The sequence below is a fragment of the Miniopterus schreibersii genome, assembly GCF_964146895.1.
Source record: "Miniopterus schreibersii genome assembly, chromosome: 12".
Lineage (NCBI taxonomy): Eukaryota > Metazoa > Chordata > Mammalia > Chiroptera > Miniopteridae > Miniopterus > Miniopterus schreibersii.
In genome coordinates, this window is record NC_138112.1 from 27,122,414 (window position 1) to 27,141,028 (window position 18,615).

General features: G+C 45.3%; 1 protein-coding gene across 7 annotated transcripts in view; it reads left to right on the plus strand.

Annotated features, from left to right (window-relative positions):
- SYTL2 (synaptotagmin like 2) overlaps positions 1-18,615 on the plus strand; it is a 100,663-nt gene that overhangs the window by 31,502 nt on the left and 50,546 nt on the right. For 4 of the 7 annotated variants that reach the window (XM_081155023.1, XM_081155025.1, XM_081155029.1 and 1 more), the window contains exon 1: positions 11,847-12,041. In XM_081155023.1, coding sequence (XP_081011149.1) covers positions 11,941-12,041 — 101 coding nt within the window. In that variant the 5' untranslated portion in view covers positions 11,847-11,940. Of the gene's footprint in view, positions 1-11,543; positions 12,042-18,615 lie in introns of those variants that run through there. The other 3 variants (XM_081155022.1, XM_081155024.1, XM_081155026.1) reach the window with 1 other exon arrangement.

Below are 18,615 nucleotides of genomic sequence, written 5' to 3' on the forward strand. Positions count from 1 at the left end.
TTGGGCTGCTTCCAAATCTTGTCCTCCATTGTACGTAACACTGTACTGAACATAGGGCTGTATATAGTCTTTCAAATTAGTGTTTTGAGTTTCTTCAGATAAATTCCCAGAAGTGGAATCACTGAGTCATAAGGCAGTTCCATTTTTAATTTTCTGAGGAGCCTCCATACTGCCTTCCACAGTGGCTGCCCCAGTCTGCATTCCCACCAGCAGTGTACCAGGGTCCCCTTTCTCCACACCCTCGCCAGCACTCGTTTGTTGATTTGTTGATGGCAGCCATTCTGACAAGTGTGAGGTGATATCTCATTGTGGTTTTAATTTGCATCTCCCTGATGATTAGTGATGCTGAGCATCTTTTCATATGTCTATTGGCCATCTGTATGTCCTCTTTGGAGAAGTTTCTATTCAGATCCTTTGCCCATTTTTAAATTGGAATGTTTATATTTTTGGTGTTGAGTTTTATAAGTTCTTTATAAATTTTGGATATTAACCCCTTATCAGATATATCATTGGTGAATACATTGTTCCATTCAGTGGGTTGTCTTTTTATTTTGATGGTTTCCCTTGTTGTGAAACCTATCACAAGATTAATCATACTTGTAAAGTCCCTTTTACCATGTAATACCATATTCACAAGTTCCAGGAATTAGGATGTGGATATCTTTGGAGGACTATTATTCTTCCTAACACAGAGAGTTAACAAATATTGTACCTCTGTGGGGGGTAACTTGCCAAACTTTTTTAGTCCCACTCTTGGAACCTTATTTGGCTTTTCCTCTATGCTGTTGAGTTGTGTTGCTTTTCCCCCTCTAATGCCTGTTTTTCTTTCCTTTATTCAATAAATGAGGCACTGGATGTATGCCAGGCACCTTGCCAGGTGCTGGGGACACAGGGATGCCAAGGCACTTCTATGCCTAGCACTTGAGGAAGCAGTATTGGAAAAGGGCTCTTACTGTTGAACCAGAGACCAAGATGTCAAACTCTTGACTTTTGATTTTCTAAAGCTGAGGTCCAGGCCTAAGATGAGAAGATTTAGAAGAATTCTTGGTCATTTAAAAATGGGATCCTTCCACCCAACCTCTCGACTGCCAAACTGCCATCCTGAAATTTAGAAGATTTTTTAATCTCCTTCAAGGCCTAGTGGGAAGGATAGAGGGGTGCTTGCAGAAATCAAGAATTTGACTCCTTAAAGTGGGGAGGAAGGTCAGAAGATGGGAGACAGAGTAATGAGGAAAACAGGAGAAGCAGCAGCAGTAACAGTCCAGCCTGCAGGTGGCATGGGAAGGTGACGGAGTGAGTGAAACAGTAGATGCACTGTCACCAGATGTCTATGAAGCACTTACATGTCCCGCACCATTTTACTTACAGCCTAATGTCATCCTTACAGTAACCGTGTGAAGTACTGCCCACATGGTATGGACCAAGAAGCAAACCCAGAGTCCTCAGGGGAACTGGCAAAGCACGAATTAAAGATGAATTCCTTTCCAATTGCTGACTCCCAAACCAGTGTGTTCCACTCCATCCCAGGGGTATAGTGCATGGATGTCGTAGGCGTTCTCCACCTATACCAGTTTCAAAGTGTGTCTGAGCAGTTTCAGCCATCACATTAGGGGTGAGTTAATTAAAGGTTTGACCAAATATCGCAGGCTAATTTTTAAGTTGATAATTTTGTATAGCCCGCTAATGATGTTATAAATATCCAAATGGCCCTTGGCGGAAAAAAGGTTTGCCACCCCTGCTTTAGAGAATGGAGGGGAACAAGGAGGGCCTTGCACCTGGTAGCATCTTGACGTCTCTTTGGGATAAATAATGGCCCTGCCAGAGGGATTTGAACGTGTCTGGGACTAGGGTGAGGCTAGGGAGGTGCCCAGGACACAAAATCTATGGAGATGAGGGCATGCAAGAGCTGACACTAAGAGTGAGTGTCTTTCAATTTTGTGCCTGAGGTGCTTTACTTTTAAGGAGGCCTCGCTCTCTGAGTGTTACAAGTGTGGGTGCTGTGCTCATACAATCTGTCTTCTTATTTTGTTCCTTCGTATCTTGCTTGCCTAACCCCTAGGTCCTGGGGTCCTGGATTCAAGCAGGGGCCAAAAAGAGGAGAGGACCTTTGGCTCAGTGACCTCAATGCTGGCTGAATGTTACAGTCACCTAGGCAGTTAAAAAAAAAAATTCCAAGTAGAGTCTGGCCCCAGACCAGCTCAATCAGAATAGCTGCAGGGAGGTGGAGGGTGAAGAGACCTGGTGTGGGTATATTTTTAAAAAGTTTTTCAGGTGATGCGAATGTAGTGAGGTTTGGGAACCCCCTGAATTAGTACATTTGGAGAGAGTCCCTGACTCTCAGGCCAGACAGGAATGTACACGATTGCATCGAAAGTGAGGCTTTATGTCGCTCTTGTGAAGTCTGAGTTGGGGATTGCTACAGTTCAGTTAACTTTATGATCCTGGGTTTAATTCCAGCCTGGTTAATGAATCAGTTGGTTTCTCCACTCTTTTCCTCTGAATTTGAAACCTAGAAAATAATTAAATATAGAATTCATCTGTAATGCCTGCTGTGGATTTGATTCAGGAGATCTTGAGCAATCGATGTCTGGTAATCTGCTGCTCATCAGTCAGAGTTGGATACAAGCAGTAACGATACAGTTAAAGTGATAGAACTCCCAATTTAGATATCACTGTAGAGTTTATAGAGTTTACAGTAGACCGAGATCCTATTTCTTCTAGGAAGCCTTCCCTGGCCCCCGAGACTACATTAAGCACTGCTCACTCCCCTTGTCCCTGTTAAAATTTTATAGTACGCTGCCCTTCTGCTTTGCAGGACTTCTTGGGCCCGTTCAACATCTGTCCCCCTTTCCAGAACATAAGCTGCGCAGGCAGAGACTGTGTGCACATCAGAACTGTTGGCACACACAGCTTTTACCCTCTTCCAGAATGGAGACCTGGGACTGGTGGATGTCGCCATCCAAGGGGAGAGGAGGCGTCTCTCTGGCTTTGTCAACCTGCATGAGGCTCCTGGTACTGCCCAAGCTGGGAAACCACTATGAGCCCAAACATATGTTGGCTCTTACAGCAGCTCTGAGCAGTGTCAGATGAACCTTGTGCTGTTGTGTCTTAACGTTTCTTCTTTTTTTAAAAATTTTATTTTGTTTAAAATATTACAGATGTTCCTTTTTCTCCCCAGTGCCCCATTCCACCCTGTCCCTTCCCCCTCCCCAGTCCCTCTCCCCACCATTGTCCATGTCCTTGGGTTGTGCATAGATGCATATAAATTCTTTGGTCACTCTCTCCCCCTCCACCCACCCGCCCTCCTCCATCCCTCTGACATTCGTCAGTCTGATCCCTGCTTCCATGTCACTGAATATATTCTGTTCATCAGTTTATTAAGTTCTTTAGATTCCACGTATAACGTTTCTTCTTGATGTGCTTCCAGAGGTAAGCTGTCCCTTCCGTACGCTGTCATCTTTTTTCAGAAGTGATTCGAGGTTTCAGTCCTGGTGTGAAGTTTAAAATGAATTTTTAGCTGCCCATTTTCCCAGCTCCTTTCTTTCTTCACTGTTTTTATCTGTTAGAAAATATAGATTAAAAGGGCGGTTCTGGTACATTTATCAAGACTGGAAAATGTGAAAAATTTAGGTTCAATTTTTTCTCTCTTGGCATTTTAAGCTCCTTGGGGTCAGGCCCCGGTAACGTTTCCCCATTTGTAGCCTGTACTTTAGTTACGAGTCTTCTTTTTGAACATCTTTGTGGTTTCCTAGCCCAGTGCTCTGCCCAGAATGCCTACTCGCATCTTTAATTTAGCCTTCCAGGCTCACTGCATTTTTTTCTCTTTCCTAAATCCCTTTGGGCCCCAATACTTGGTGTGTGCCTCCTTTGCTAGCACTTATAGTACTTGTATAAAGGTTAGCTGTATATTATGCTATCTTCCTCAAATGGCCTATTATCTTGCCCTTGGCTGGGGCTTGATTGAAATAGTTGATTCCTACGGATACCATAAGTCTAAAGGTGAGGCCTAAGAATGGCAAAAATGAGCTTTTCAGAAATCTGAGGCAGTGATTTTCAGTGGGTGTGCTGCAAGAACTTTCAAAACATGCAGTACCTGACTCTTTAGTAAGGGGCACTGACCTCTTTTCCCTTAGATCGTCACATGAAAAAAATGACAACAGCCAACACAACAAATAGCCATCTGGTTTGAATGACTCGCAATTATACCCCTTTTTTTTTTTTTTGGTCAGATTACCAAAAAATACATATTTTGGTGTGCCACAGAATTTTAGTAATTAGTTTATGTGTGCCATGAGATGAAAAAGGGTGAAAATCGCTGATCTAAGGACATTATCTTTAGGTTTGAATATGATTAATGGGAAGGGGGGAATTGTCCCATAGAAGTAGTATTTCTTCTCCCTGTTCTTAGCTTGAGGTCTCCAGGTCAGTCTATGGGAAACTTTAGCTGTGAACCACATCAGCCTGGAGCTGGAGGAGTTGCAAGCAGTAGAAAATCAGCTTCCACCTTTGGAAGACTCCTCACAAACACGAAAGCTTTGTAACTTGAGGTTGCCTGTCAGTTTTGCTATTTCAATTAAAATGTAAAACAGAAACATTGGGCAGTAAACTAGCTTTTTCTTGCCTATTCCACCCCCATTCTTTCATTTATTCACTTCTCCATAGGTTCAATTCTTGTTCATTTCACTTCTTCACTCAACTCAGGTTTTGAGGGGCTGCCTTAAACCAGTCACTAGACAATGAATTATTCTCTCCCCCGTAAGAAGCCCCATTTAGGCAACACGTTAGATTGAGTGATTTGCATGCTTTTTAATAGAGTGACAGAAGCCCTGGCAATGCAGAAACAGGAAAATATCTGTATAGCATTGTTTCCTGACAATGCTATGTACACAGTTTGCCATTCATATGAACACATTTCTGTGTAAGCATGAAACAAAACATTCTAATTGAATTTAAACAGATAAAATAGGTTTTTTTTTATTTTAATTGATTTCAGAGAGAGGAAGAGAGAGGGAGAGAGAGATAGAAACATCAGTGATGAGAGAGAATCATTGATTGGCTGCCTCCTGCATGCCCCCTACTGGGGATCGAGCCCGCAACCCGGGCATGTGCCCTGACTGGGAATCGAACCTCGACCTCCTGGTTCATGGGTCAATGCTCAACCACTGACCCACACCGCCAGGCTAAAGTAGATTTTTTAAATAATAGTTTCTGGTTCCAGGGATCTCTACCATTCTAAGAGGCCAGTAGACATGTACAAACACCTGCATGTTGACACAGGTGCCCTTTTTTCTCTGTCTCATGCCTGTCCTTTTTCCCCCATGTCTGTCCATAAAACAAACCCAAAGGGCCCAGTCATTTTCCTGTCCCTAACAAGTTGCGCGTGGAAGAGCATGCCGGGCTTTGAGGGCCCAGGCATGATACCCATGGAGATGACAAAGAAGAATGCAGGTACACACAAGGAGGAGCGGCAGGGCGAAAGATCTGGCCTGAGAATCAGGAAAGCTGGGTTCTAGGCTCCTCTTTGCCTCTAACTAGCCATGTGAGCTCTTCGACTATGAGGAGGGTGGTGATGTGGTGGAGATGAAAACCGGTGACTTTAGAGTCTTCCAGCCCTGGGTTGAAATTGTGTTCTGGTTGAGCAACTGTAGATAAGCTATTTACCTCCTCAAGCCCAGGGTTGCCTGCACGGTGTGGTCACAGGGATTCACTGAGATGACTCGTGTGAAGTACTTAGCACCAACTGCTCACTTTTCAGTCCGGAGAAAAATGACCAAGATCATGAGAGGCTCAGAAGACATCATGTGAGGAACAGTCGAAGGAAAGAGGAAGTTCCTCTTAACCCTCAACAAAGGAGACTCCAGGAGATCAAGAAAACTCTCTTCCTTTTAAATCGTTGTGTGAAAGGGAGAGTGAGCTGAGGGTGACAGGGCAAACTGTAGGCGAAGGGTGGAAATTATAGGCAAGTTCAGCCAAATGCAAACTAAGCCTAAGAAGTGGAGCAGCCGGCTCAGGGAACTTGACTCTTTGGGCACGGTGCCCTGGCAGTGTTGCCTGCTGGTCTGCTCACCACCAGTTCAGTCCCCTGTGGGGAGATCTTCCTGCTGTGGGGAATGGTGAGCAAATGTTCTCTGCTCATCTCACTCCACTCGTTGTTTCCTAGGCTTTTTCAAACCATCTGTGGGTTATTCCACTTATCCTTTGATGCCACTGTGATCTAGGAAGTTTCCAGAGTGTTTGGTTTTGTGTGTGATGGTTTATCGCTGCTGGGGGTGAGCCCCCTAATTGATTGGGCCTGTTCTTGTCCCACACCATTCTCCCCAGCCCCACCCCAACTCAAACATATTTGTTCCTGCTCTCCTGCCTCCCAGATTTTTCTTTCAAGCCTTCATTCTTGATATCATGGGACTGTCAGAACAATTTGCTTCTCTTCTGAAAACCTCATCATGTGAGAGTCGCTACTTACTCGAGTTTTCCTCCCCCCTTCCTTGGGGTCTGCAGGCTTTGGCACAGCAACAGCCATCTGGGAAAGGAGAGGGTACCATCTGGGCCCCTCTTTGCGGCAGAGTGAGTTGGGGAACAAATGCTTTGGTTAATCAGGTTCTAACCTGGGTTTGGTCAGGCAGAACGATTGGGATTAAGGCACAAGCCTATCTCTTCTCTTTGCTGCCATACTGTTTGGGGCCTTGGTTTCTTTCTCCAGGTTCACTTCTGGACAGTTGACCAGGAGAAGAGTATTGGCTTTTATCGATGTGGCATAGTCAGGCTGGCGCACGGAAACTGAATTAAGCACAGTCTGCATTTGGAGCTCTGAAATTTCCCTTTTGTGCCACTGCTCCAACTACTTTTCATTCCATATTTGTCCTTGATGGTGTCCTGCATTCTTCCCAGAGCTTCACAGTAATTTCCATAAGGTGGGGGAAGTAGGGGTGAATATACTCATTATACAGATGAGAAAACTGAGACCGCACTGTCACACAAAAGACCTGGAGCTGGAACTTGATGAATTCATATGGACCTGATTTTTTAATTATGGGCCTTAGAGCCAGGTTCATGTAAAGGGGGACCTGCGTTCATGTATTAAATACTTGAGTGCCTAGTAGGAGCCAGGCACAGAGGCAGGTATGGGGATACCAAGCACTCAGAGGCCCAGGCCTTGCTCATAAACTAGCGAGGAACAAACAGGAGTAGACGGGAGTTGAGACAGCATGAAGTACCCCCACTGAGGAAGTCAGTTGCTAATGGAGCACACTGGAGGGACACCTAACCTGGCCTTGAGAGGTTAGAGAAGGCTTCTGTGCAATAAGTGACATCTAACTTGAGATTCAAGAGGTATTTGCTCGCCCAGCCAGGCGTGGCTCAGTGGTTGAGCATCGACCTAGGATCCAGGTGATCGGGGTTCAATTCCCGGTCAGGGCACATGCCCCGGTTGTGGGCTTGATCAGTGATTCTCTCATTATTGATGTTTCTATATCTCTCTCCCTCTCCTTTCCTCTCTCTGAAATCAATAAAGATATATTAAAAAAAAAAAAAGGTATTAGCTGTATTAGCTCAACAAAGGGTGTTTTAGGAGGAAGGAACAGCACGTGCGGAGGCCTGAGGCCTGGAGGCAAAAGGAACTGATAAAGTCCAGTGTGTCTGGGGCCTATGGAGAGGAGCTTGGAGAGGAAAAACGGGGCTAGTTCATGGTAAGGACTTTGAGCGTTAGCCAGTGGGCAGTGGAAGTTGGTGAAGTGTTTTAAGCGTGGAATATGGCTCGGTCAGATTTTTTTTTTTTTAAACCACTGAGCAGTATGCAGAGGAGGCACGTGAGGGAGGCGGAACCAAAGGAGAACTTTTTGTCCACGTGGGAGCTGCTCCTTCTGTGAACACATCAGGAATCCCTGTGGCCAAAATTCATCCCTCCGCATTTTTGTACTGAGGTTGCCCCCATTGCTGCCCGCCAGCTGTGGGCCAGTGGATCTTTGCTGCTTAAGTAGAGACCGAGGGTCCACAGCCAGCCAGAAGAGTTTTGTCCTGCTTCCCCAGTTTGAGAAATCCGTGCAGAGGGGGGACTTAAGTGAGATGTCAGCATTGGGGTGGCTTAACCTGACAGAGCCACCAGCAAATGCCAGCTCTACTGAACATAAGCTTGGTGGCGAACACCTCCCTGAGCCTTGGAATACCTCCTTTAAAAAACCACAGATAACAAAACACCTGCTCAGATCTTGTGAGGAGCCTATGGGATGATGTATGTAAGGTGCCAGGCACATAGGAGGTGCACAGTAAATATTTATTCTCTTTTTTTCCTGCCTCTCCTAATGCTGCTTCATCTCAGAGAAAAAACCAGAGATCTTACAGCCCTTACAAAGCCTAACAGCCTGATCTGTTTCCTTTCTGACCTGCTCCATCTCCTCCTGGCCCGTCTGAGAGTCCAGCACTGGCCTCCTTGAGGTTTCTTGACCACACCAGATACACTCCCACCTCAGGAGCCTGGTATCCGCGTGGCTTGTTTCCTCATCTTTGTTAAGTTTTTGTCATTTTCTCAGCAAGACTTGCCCTAAACACTCTCTTTAAAACTCGTTAACTCTCCCCGCTTAACTTCCCCCCTTATCATTCCCTTCCCTTCCCTGCTTTGTTTTCCTCCGTGGCTCTTTTCACCTGCCAGTAGGTTACATAATTTAATTACTTAGCTTTGTTTTTAATTTTTTTATTATTATTTAGTTTGAACATTGTCTCTTCCAACTAGCATGTGAGCTCCACAAAGGCCAGGAAGTTTATTCCTGTTCTATTTATAGCCGTTTCTTTAGTGCTTAGATCAGTGCCAGGCACAGAAGGATCTCAATAAATGTTTGTTGAATGGATGGAGTGTTTGATTAGCTCCCACGATGGATAACACCCAGAATATTGGGAGTTAAGGAGCACCTGGTATTGAAGAATCTCGATGGGCATCCGAGCGCTCTCCTGCCATCTGACTGGTCAGTGACTCCTGGCTACTTAGTTAGGAGCCAAGGGTTCCAGCCCTTCACTCCTTTGTCTGTAAAATGAGGATATTTCCCTGTTTCACTAACAGCTTATTTTTAGGAAAAACTTTTAACCCTTAGAGGCTTTTACACAGAAGCTCTGCTTTGCTTATAGTTCCACCTGAAGGTGTGGAAACCAGCATTTCCCTTCCCCCATTAGCAGCCTGGCCTGCCAGTTACCACTTCTGGACAGCCTAAGTGTTTTTTTCTCTTTTGTTCTATTCCTGACCCCCACACTGAACTTAAAAACAACCTCCCATTGAACTGTATGGCAGTGTAATACCTCACTGGGGACATGGTTCCCAGAATGTGGCCTGAATCCATTTCCTCGCCAGCCTTTGATATCTAAGGAAGTTACTGTGCGTGAAAGAATTGAGATAGCCGTCCCCTAGTGAAGTTGTGTATTTGGATTAGGTCCATTCATTCATTTACTTGTTCACTTATTTATTCATATTCAGGGACTCACAGTCAAATGGGAGAGACTAAAGGCAGACAAATAATTAAAATAGTGGAGGTATGTAGATGGAGGAGAAAGTTTTTGTGAAGTCAAGTCCCTGCTACAAAAATATTATATAACAGCCCCAAACTTTAGTGGCTTTCAACAACAAATCTTTCTTTCTTTTTTCCATACCTACAGGTCAGCTAGAATGACCCTGTTTTAGGTGGTTCAGGTTCTGGTCTGTCCTTGTATCTCTCTTTCTGGGATCCAAACTGAAGAAGCAGTGGTACCTGGCCAGTGTGGCTCAGTTGGTTGAGCATCGTTTCGTGCACCAAGAGGTCACAGGTTCGATTCCTGGTCAGGGCACATGCCTGGGTTGTGGGCTCAATCCCCAGTGGGGGGCATGCAGAAGGCAGCTAGCTGATCAATGTTCCTCTCTCATTGATGTTTCTATCTCTCCTTTCCTCTCTAAAATCAATAAAAACATAAAAAAAAAAAAAAGAGGCAGTGACTACCTTGGGCAAGCTCTTCTTGTGGCACATGCAGGAGTATAAGAAGCAAAGCCAGACCACACAAGCACATCTAAGGCCTATGCCTATATCACATTTGTAGCATTCCATTGACCAAAGTAAGTCACAGGGCGAGCCCAGAATTGGGAAGGTAGGGATGAATACTCTGCTTATTGGAGTGGCAACGGGGTTGTATAGTTCAGTTTCAGGGAGGGAACAAAGAGTTAGGAACAATAAGCGAATCTACTATAGCATTTAATTCTGGCTGTGGAAGTTAGGGAAGGCTTCCTGGAAGTGGAGACTTTCATTTTGAAGTATGAGTGGTTTTCAAGATGAACAAGCAGGCAAGTACATGCAAAATGTTAAAGAAAATTAAGCATTGTCTTACTATTTATTTGAGTAGTCTCTATGGAAATTTTGTAAAGAGATACAAGAAGATAAAACAAAGGTCTTCAGAGTACCTGTCCATGAAGGCCTAATTTCATGGGGGAGATAGCAAACATAATTCAAAAGAGAAACAGGAAATATACAACCAAGTACACTCTTATTCAGTTGGATGAAACAAAAGTATAAATTCAGAAAGGAAGCTAGAATATAGTTTTAGTAGCTATGTTTGATACAGGATGTATGTGCTGTTTTATATTCATTTTATTTATTTTTAAATACGTTTTTATTGATAGAGAGGAAAGGGGGGGGGAGAGAGAGAGAGATAGAAACATCAATGATGAGAGAGTCATTGATCGGCTGCTTCCTGCACACCCCACACTGGGGATCGAGCCCGCAACCGGGGCATGTGCCCTGACTGGGAATCGAACTGCGATCGCCTGGATCCTAGGTGGATGCTCACCCGCTGAGCCACGCCCAGCTGGGCTGGACACCTGGTTTTTGTACCCACTGTATATGCAGCACTACGCTTCTTAACGGGGCCCAGGTCCTGGAGTTGGTCCTCTCTCAAGTCGTGTCTGGTTGCCCATTCTTCAGATCTCATCTTCTCATTGTATGTGGGATTGAGGTGCATCGGAGAAAATAGGATTCTTGCCCATCGCCCTACTTTAAAATGCTCACTTTGGATAGTGAGGTGTTTCAAAATTCTGCCTCTTTGTTTCCCCCAGTTTATATACACACCCTCTACCTGACCCTAGCTCCCCTGCACTGCGCGGCACAGACACCCCCCTGGAACGCTCCTACTCATGGAGGAGTGGGCGTCTGGGGATTTTTCTAATTTCTTACCCACAGTCACTTGACAACCGAAATCGTGTCTCCCTGGTCTTGCTGATTGTTACCATAACTTTTTAGTCTGGTGTCCTATGAGTTTGAGACCAGCTCCTTTGTGTAGACATCTCTTTCCTCGGTGGATCATGAACACTGAGGGGCATTTTCGTGTGCTCCCCATCTTGGGGGGTCCGGAATTGAGTGGAAGCGTGTTTCATGACCCGTTTGCCATTTGCTCAGGAAGGCAGCAGAACTGGTTTCCCTGATCTCAGAGACCATCTCGCACTGCCCCCCCCCCCCGCATGTTTGCTGTCCTGTAGTAAAAGCAGTGCTTATAGGAATGACCTGGCGCTGATGTTTGCTTTCTCCCCATTCCCCGCGTAGGTGGTGCTCACATCGTGCTGACTCTCTCGAGCCCGTGACAAGGACCGAAGAATTAACTGTGCCTGAAGACTGGTCCAGAGAAGGGGTGCGAGTAGAAATGCTGCTGTAGGAACAAGTGGCCTGCCTGGCAAGGAATGCGGCTTCCCTCCCAGAGCCTCTTCTCCGCTGTCGCCCCTCCGACCATGCCTGCCCCCAGGGCCTAGGGCACTTAGGATTTTGCCATTGGCCACCTAAAACTCCTGCTGAGCCAAAACAAGACTTCTGCTCCAGAACTTAACCAGAGACTGCTTCATTTTGCTTTTGCATCTTTTAATCACCCAGGCTACAGGGAGAGCTGTTTAGCTTTTCGAAGCTTAAGCCGGATTTGCTCCTGTCATTCTTGCATACGCCTTTCAAAATGATCGACTTAAGCTTCCTAACAGAAGAGGAACAGGAGACCATCATGAAGGTCCTGCAGCGGGATGCTGCCCTGAAGAGGGCTGAAGACGAGAGAGTCAGGTAACGGGCCAGAGAGGCTCCCAGGCCGGGGGCCGGGGGACCAGTTCATAAGACGAGACACTTTTTTTTTTTTCTCTCTCTCTCTCAACCATAAGTGGTAGTTCTGACTTGGAGCCTGAATTTATGGGTTCCAATTTTAGGTTTACTTCCTGGTGGAACATTTTCCTCCTTGGTATCTCTCAATTGATCCCATAGGACTCCTGCCAGAAAGAGAGTCTTGATTAAAAACCTAACAAAAGTCCTTTAACTTACTAAACACTGAGTTAAAAATGAAATATACACAAACACATACATCTACATCCATATATATGGATGTGTGTGCATGTTTATATCTTTTCTTTTTTGCAGAATTCACTTTTTTACGGAATTATGAACTAAATTAGAAACATTTAAAATTTATACAGTTTTTTAAAAGAAAATAAATTGGGAAGTAACTCACATTTCTGCATACTTTCAGAAATGTTTGAGTTGGTTTCAAGAGCAATTAAAAGTGGCTCTGCCGGAGCCAGTTTTTCATTTGTGTCCCACAAGAAGGAGTGGCAGCTCTGACACACTGTCCTTATTGGGAGGCACCCAAATGTCCACGTCAACATTTCTGCTACTTTCACTTACCCACGTGGTAGAAGGAGCAGGCTTGAGGCCAGGCCCTGCCACTATTGCCTGTGTAATCTTGGGCTTTGGAGGCAGTGAAAGGGCTCCTGAATGTAGGATAGTATTAACTGCATGATCCCATCCCAGGAGTTCTCCAAAAGGAGCATAAGCCATGTTCTTATTTTCTGACTCACAAGGATCATGAATAATGGATTTATTTGCACCACTTCTCATATTCTGATCCTAACTGAATATGATGCTTTATAAATGAGCATGCTGAAATTCAGAGTGTCTGATTATGGCTACTACTACTACTAATTCACAGACAGACAGTGCTCACCAAATTGCAAAGGGTTTACACGCCCATTATTTCTTCTGAGCTCATAGCACTCTTTCGCAGTTGCAGGGATGTGGCAGGATATAACTTCACCCGCTCTGATGTGTGAGGAAATTGACTTTGAGACAGGTCAGGTGACTTGCCCAAACTCACACAGTCCATAGGTCTCGGAAGTGAGAATCGAATCCTGGTCTTCAGGTGCCCATTCGCTAACTCCACCTCCTCTTCCTGAGAAAACAGCAGCAGACAGGCCATCCTGGGACCTGGCCATGGGAAAGGGGGTGGCCGTCCTGGTGTGAGGTAGCGCACTGAGCTATGATGGTGACAGGAGGTGGCCGTAAGTAGTGGAGATCATGAGAATGGGGTTCTTTACTTGTCATGCTCCTCCCACAAGCCACCTGGACAGGGCACTGCTCCCCATTCTCAGCAGGTGAGGTGCCTTGAGCAGTTTCCTCAAGAGGGGCAGGGAGTTTACACTAATCAGCCATAGGAGTCTCTTGGTAACATTAATGCTTTACCCGTTCACAGTTTATAAAGCCCTTTCATAAATGCTATCCTCTTATGTTCCTCACAGCAACCCCGAGGTTGCCCACGCGGGCCTATTACACCCCTTTTAGAAGTAAGGGGAAAGGGCAGCGCAGAGAATCTATTAGTTGATTGTGTGTGTTTTTTCTTTTTCCCCCCAAGGCAATACACATTATTTTAATGTAAAGTATTTTTAAAGAACAAATGATAAAATCTGAAAGGATTTCTAGGATCTCATCTAGTTCTAATATGCAACCTTTTACCTAGGGATTTTCATCATTGCAGTGTGTGTCCTGCTAAAAAGTATGAAAAGTGTGCAGTGGCTCTTAACCATTGTGAACTGACTTTCTTAAGATTTCTAGTTTTTATTTTCAACTGTCCAATGTACTTTTTAAAAAATTAAGTGTATTGGGGTGACAGTGGTTAATATGAACGTCTAGGTTTCAGGTGTGGGTTTCTGTGCTGCCAGATCTGTATATTGCTCTGTGTGCCCACCACCCAAAGTCACACCTTCTCCCGTATTAGCTGATTCTTAAAGAAGACTGGGAAGTGGGGACTCCGCCAGCCTCTCAGAGGACAAGACGCAGAAAGCTGTGGGTCATCTTCCTACTTCAGGAAGCCGGGACCGTGAATACTGGATCGCTGCGAGTCCCTTCCGTTCCCTCCACATCCGTGGCATTATGTGTGCTCTGCAATCCCGCCTCCCCTACCGGGCCACCTGGGGAGAGAGACTTGTCCTCTCCACCTTCTGTATTTTCTTGGCCCCTGGAATTCCAGGCTGCCGAGTATCCCATGTGGTTCTGTGCTTCTGTGGGAGTAGAGTGGAGGAGTTCCTTGGGCACCTGCAGTAGTTGATGAAAATATCCTCAGAAATGCAGAGTTCTGCTTGGGCCTTGTAAGGGGTGTGAGTGTGTAGCCTCTGGCACCAGCGAGTCTGCAGCTGCAGCGGAAATGCTGAGCCCCTTTGTCGTGGTGGGTTTCCAGGCTCTCCTTCCGTCCACTGTTTCTGATGGTGCCCCAGCAGCTGCCGCTGGTGCTGCCCTTGATTTTTGCTTTTGTGAACTGATAGGAAGAAGGGTCGGGGTGATAGGAAATCTGGTGTGAGTCAAGCCCTGTCTTCCACCACCATTCTGGGGGACCTTTTCATTAGGTCCAAGCACCTCATGTTGACTTGGCCAAGGGCAAGTCCAGGACCCTGGGCCTGGGGAGGAGTGATGCCGTTCAAGGGGAGCAGATGGGCATGAGGCCTATAGCCTGTGGGCACTGAAAGAGGCCCTACCGAGGATCTGCTCCATACAAGAGGAATCATGCGCTGATCCCCTCTTTGCTTTTGGACTGAAGGGACTTGTGGGGATGATTCTGAGGTTGTTCTGTGCCTGGGCTTATAGAACCAGAACTAGGTTTCTGATTTCTTGGAGTTTTTTTGTTTGTTTGTTTGTTTATTGATTTTTAGACAGAGAGGAAGGGGGGAGAGAGAGGGAGGAACATCGATTGGTTGCCTCCCTTACGTGCCCTGACCAGGGGTCAAACCAACAACCTTTTGGTGTATAGGATGACGCTCCAACCAACCGAGTTACCTGGCTAGGTCTTTGGTTTCTGAAAATGCTATTTAGTGAGCTTTTGCTTTCCAGCCTCCTTGCCATCCCCCAGCTGTTTGTTTTTGACTTCCATCGGAGTTACAGCTTGACAGTTTTGGAAAGGAGATTTCTTGGGGTCTACATCGGTCACTTTCTAGAAAAAGAAGGTAAAGTCCAGAGAGAGGAAGTAACTTGCCCAGGGTCACATAGCTAGTCAGTGCCAAAGCCATAATAAGCAAAGTTTTTGGCCCAGTGCTGTTCCTTCTGCCCCATACTGTTCACTGCTACTATTCTTTCAGAAGAACAGTAAGGTTTCATCATGACACAAGGGAAGAACTTCTCTGCATGGACTCTGGAGTCAGAACTGACAGGAATCCTATCCTCACCGCTGATTGACTATGGTTTGTAGGACAAGTTACTTAACTTCTCTGAGCCTCAACTCAGAGACTGAGAATGACCATAGTACCGAAGTTAAAGGATTAAAGCCAGGATTAAGTAAAATAATTCTTAATCTTCTTAGCTCATAACAGGTGATGAGTATGTTTTAATTCCCTTTTCACCACTCCCCCTTACCTCTAAAAAAGGACAGAAGTCTCTGGTTAGTAGTCTGATTACTTAGGAGGAAGTTATTTCTAAAACCTCTCAATTATTTAATGTAGTGAAATTTACCTATCCTTAATAGGTACTCAACCTATTAAATATGGGGAACTGCTCTGCATGATGATATGAAGATAATTCTAGGGTGATTGAAACATGATTCTAGACCTCAAGGAACTTGCCATGTAATGGCCTTTATATAGTCAATGGATTATCAATTACAAATTTAAAATCTCAACCTTGTTCCCCTAAACATGATTTCATAATGCCTCAGTCATGCTTCTAGTTGTATGTGGCTTTAGGAATTAAATTATACAATTATAATATTAGCTTAAGTAAAACATTAGAAAGTCAAACATGACACAAATATTGAGACTGCTCTTCTAAATGCTAATTCACTATGGGCTTTGCAATATACCCTCCTAGAGCCATGAGGACATCACTAATGAACATCCTCATTAAAACCAGATACTGCCTCAGAATCCTTTTCGGGACGGTCGTAGATGAGGTTTGGCATTCAGACTGGAATCTGCTTGCCGTGTCTCATGTTTCCAGTGCCTTGAATTGTTCACATCCAAGCTCATTTGAGACACTTTGGGGGTGATTTAGTCTATATGTTACCTCCCATCCTGATTTCATGGATGAATAAAATGAGTGCCATGCAGGGGAAGTGTCCAGTTCCCAAATCACTCAACCTGTTTGTGGTAGAATATGGACTTGAACCCAAGGGAATGTCCACTGTGGCGTCTGTGGGCTACAGTTAGAAGATGACAGTTCCAGGTCACTGTTGCCACCACGACTGCCTCTATGTGTAGCCACAGGTCCTGAGCCCAGATACTATCACCCATCTCTACCCAGCTTGCTTCCCTAACTACCAGCTGGAGACATTTCACAAACCAGCAGCAAAGCAGACATCAGGATGGATTCTTTTTCTCTTTTCCCATCCCCTCCCCCCTCTTACTTTTTAAGAGGCACAATCATGTACACATATGTAATTTTAGTCTTTTATGGTTTGAAAATGACACACTCTAGAGGTGGTGTTTCCTGTGCTTTGCGTCACACTGCCAGCAGGAAATCGTTGCCCATGTGTGTCTATGAGCCACCAGCACCATGTACGTCCCCCACCCCATGCACACACAACCACATCTATGGTGATGGGGCGTTCTCATAGCAGATACCATCTCAACCGCGACCACATCTTATGATTCTCAGCTGCATCCTTAAGACCTAGTTTCTTTGATATGAAGACAGTTATCATTGAAGAACGGCTTCCCAGGACCTCTGGTGGTGTTTTCTGTCCAAGGAAAGGGCAGAGGAACCAACATTTGTCAAGGAACCACGTTGTACACAGAGCTTTACATGCATTTCCCTCTTTCCTCCGCCTAACAATGTAGCTGAACCCACTCAGCAGTGAGAAAGTCGGGGGGAAGGGTTGAGTGCCCTGTGAGATTGAAAACTTGCTCATCAAACTACAAAGCCTGTGGTTCCCGCACGCTGTGCTGGCTCCCAGCAGATTGTGGGGCTCTAGGATGTGTCTGTGACACAAGGGACACTTGTTGCCTCTTACTTGCCATTATAAGGATCAGTTGCAGTTTATTTTCATTTTTGCATGTGTTGGTTTTCAGATTCTCTGTCAAAGGTTGAATTCCTTTGTAGAAAGAGGGAAATGTGATAGCCATCTTCGAAACCAAAATCATGTTTGGCTCTCAGAGGCGGGATGGGGTAGTGCAAAGAGCACTGGCCAGGAGTCTAGCTGGCCCAGTTCAGTGTGACTTTGGGCAAGGCTCTTAACATTTCTGGGTCTCAATTTTTTTAATCTATAAACTGAGGCCATTTGTAACTATCTAAAGTCCCTCCCAGCTCTCACATCCAAAATAAACATCTAAGATTACTTCCAAGTCACATATCTAACCATCTGTCTTAAGGAGTCTGATGAGGGGTTAAACAAAAAGCTGGGGAATGGACCCGCCAGCCTCTCTGGCCAGCCTGCTGATTTTTATTATGCACAGTTGACTAGATAATATCAACCAGGTTCTGCCTGTGATGCTAGGCCTTTGCCTAATCATGATGAATAGCTGGAAGAGGGGGTGTGCTTTGTAATTACTAGGAGGAAAGGGGGGAAAGTGCTGAGGCCAGGCTGAGGGGCTTCACTGCTCTCCTGGCTTTCCTCTGAAAGTGCTCACTCTCTCTCTGGACCACAGGAGCTTACACTGGCAGTTAGGCCTGTAGATTGATTTTTTTTTTATGCACAGTTCCAACCATAGGCCTGGTGTACGATAGGGGATTAATGAATGAGTGAATGAACAGAGGAACAGATATGGCCTTTAACGTACAGAGGACCCAAGATGGCCATCTTCTGCAGGTGACTAACTTCTTTGTACATCATGGTGACATTGTAAGGATTCAAAGAGATGATGCATGTACAGTGCCACGCAGGGGACCCAGCACAACACAGATGCTTTGTATGTATCAGCTGAAGAAATGCGGGGATGACCGGTATGTTCTGCGTGGAGGGCAGCGGGAGGGACGGTGTCACCTCTGCACTGAGTGCTCCCCTCCCGCCTTCGCTTCTGCCCCCCGGCCCCTGGGTGTTTGTTCAGCACCCTGCCCACCCTCAGCTCTTTACTAAGCACAGCTTGCATGTGGGGCGAGGATGGTAAGGTATAAAAAGTGAGTCACAGGACTCTTACCCTTTTTCTACTTCAACTAAACGATACGACGATTAGAGAATTAAATGCTAATTTGGTTAGACTTCAGGGAAAATGAGACAGCAACGTGGGCTGGTAGAGAAGATCTTAACAGCACCACCTAGGTAATGGGGTGTTTTTATTTCGATCATCTACATGTTTACAAAACTTGGGCTTTGATGCCCCACCTATGAATTCATCTACAAAATATTTCAAATGACCGAGACAGAAAAATAAATTGATTAAACCTAGCAGATTAT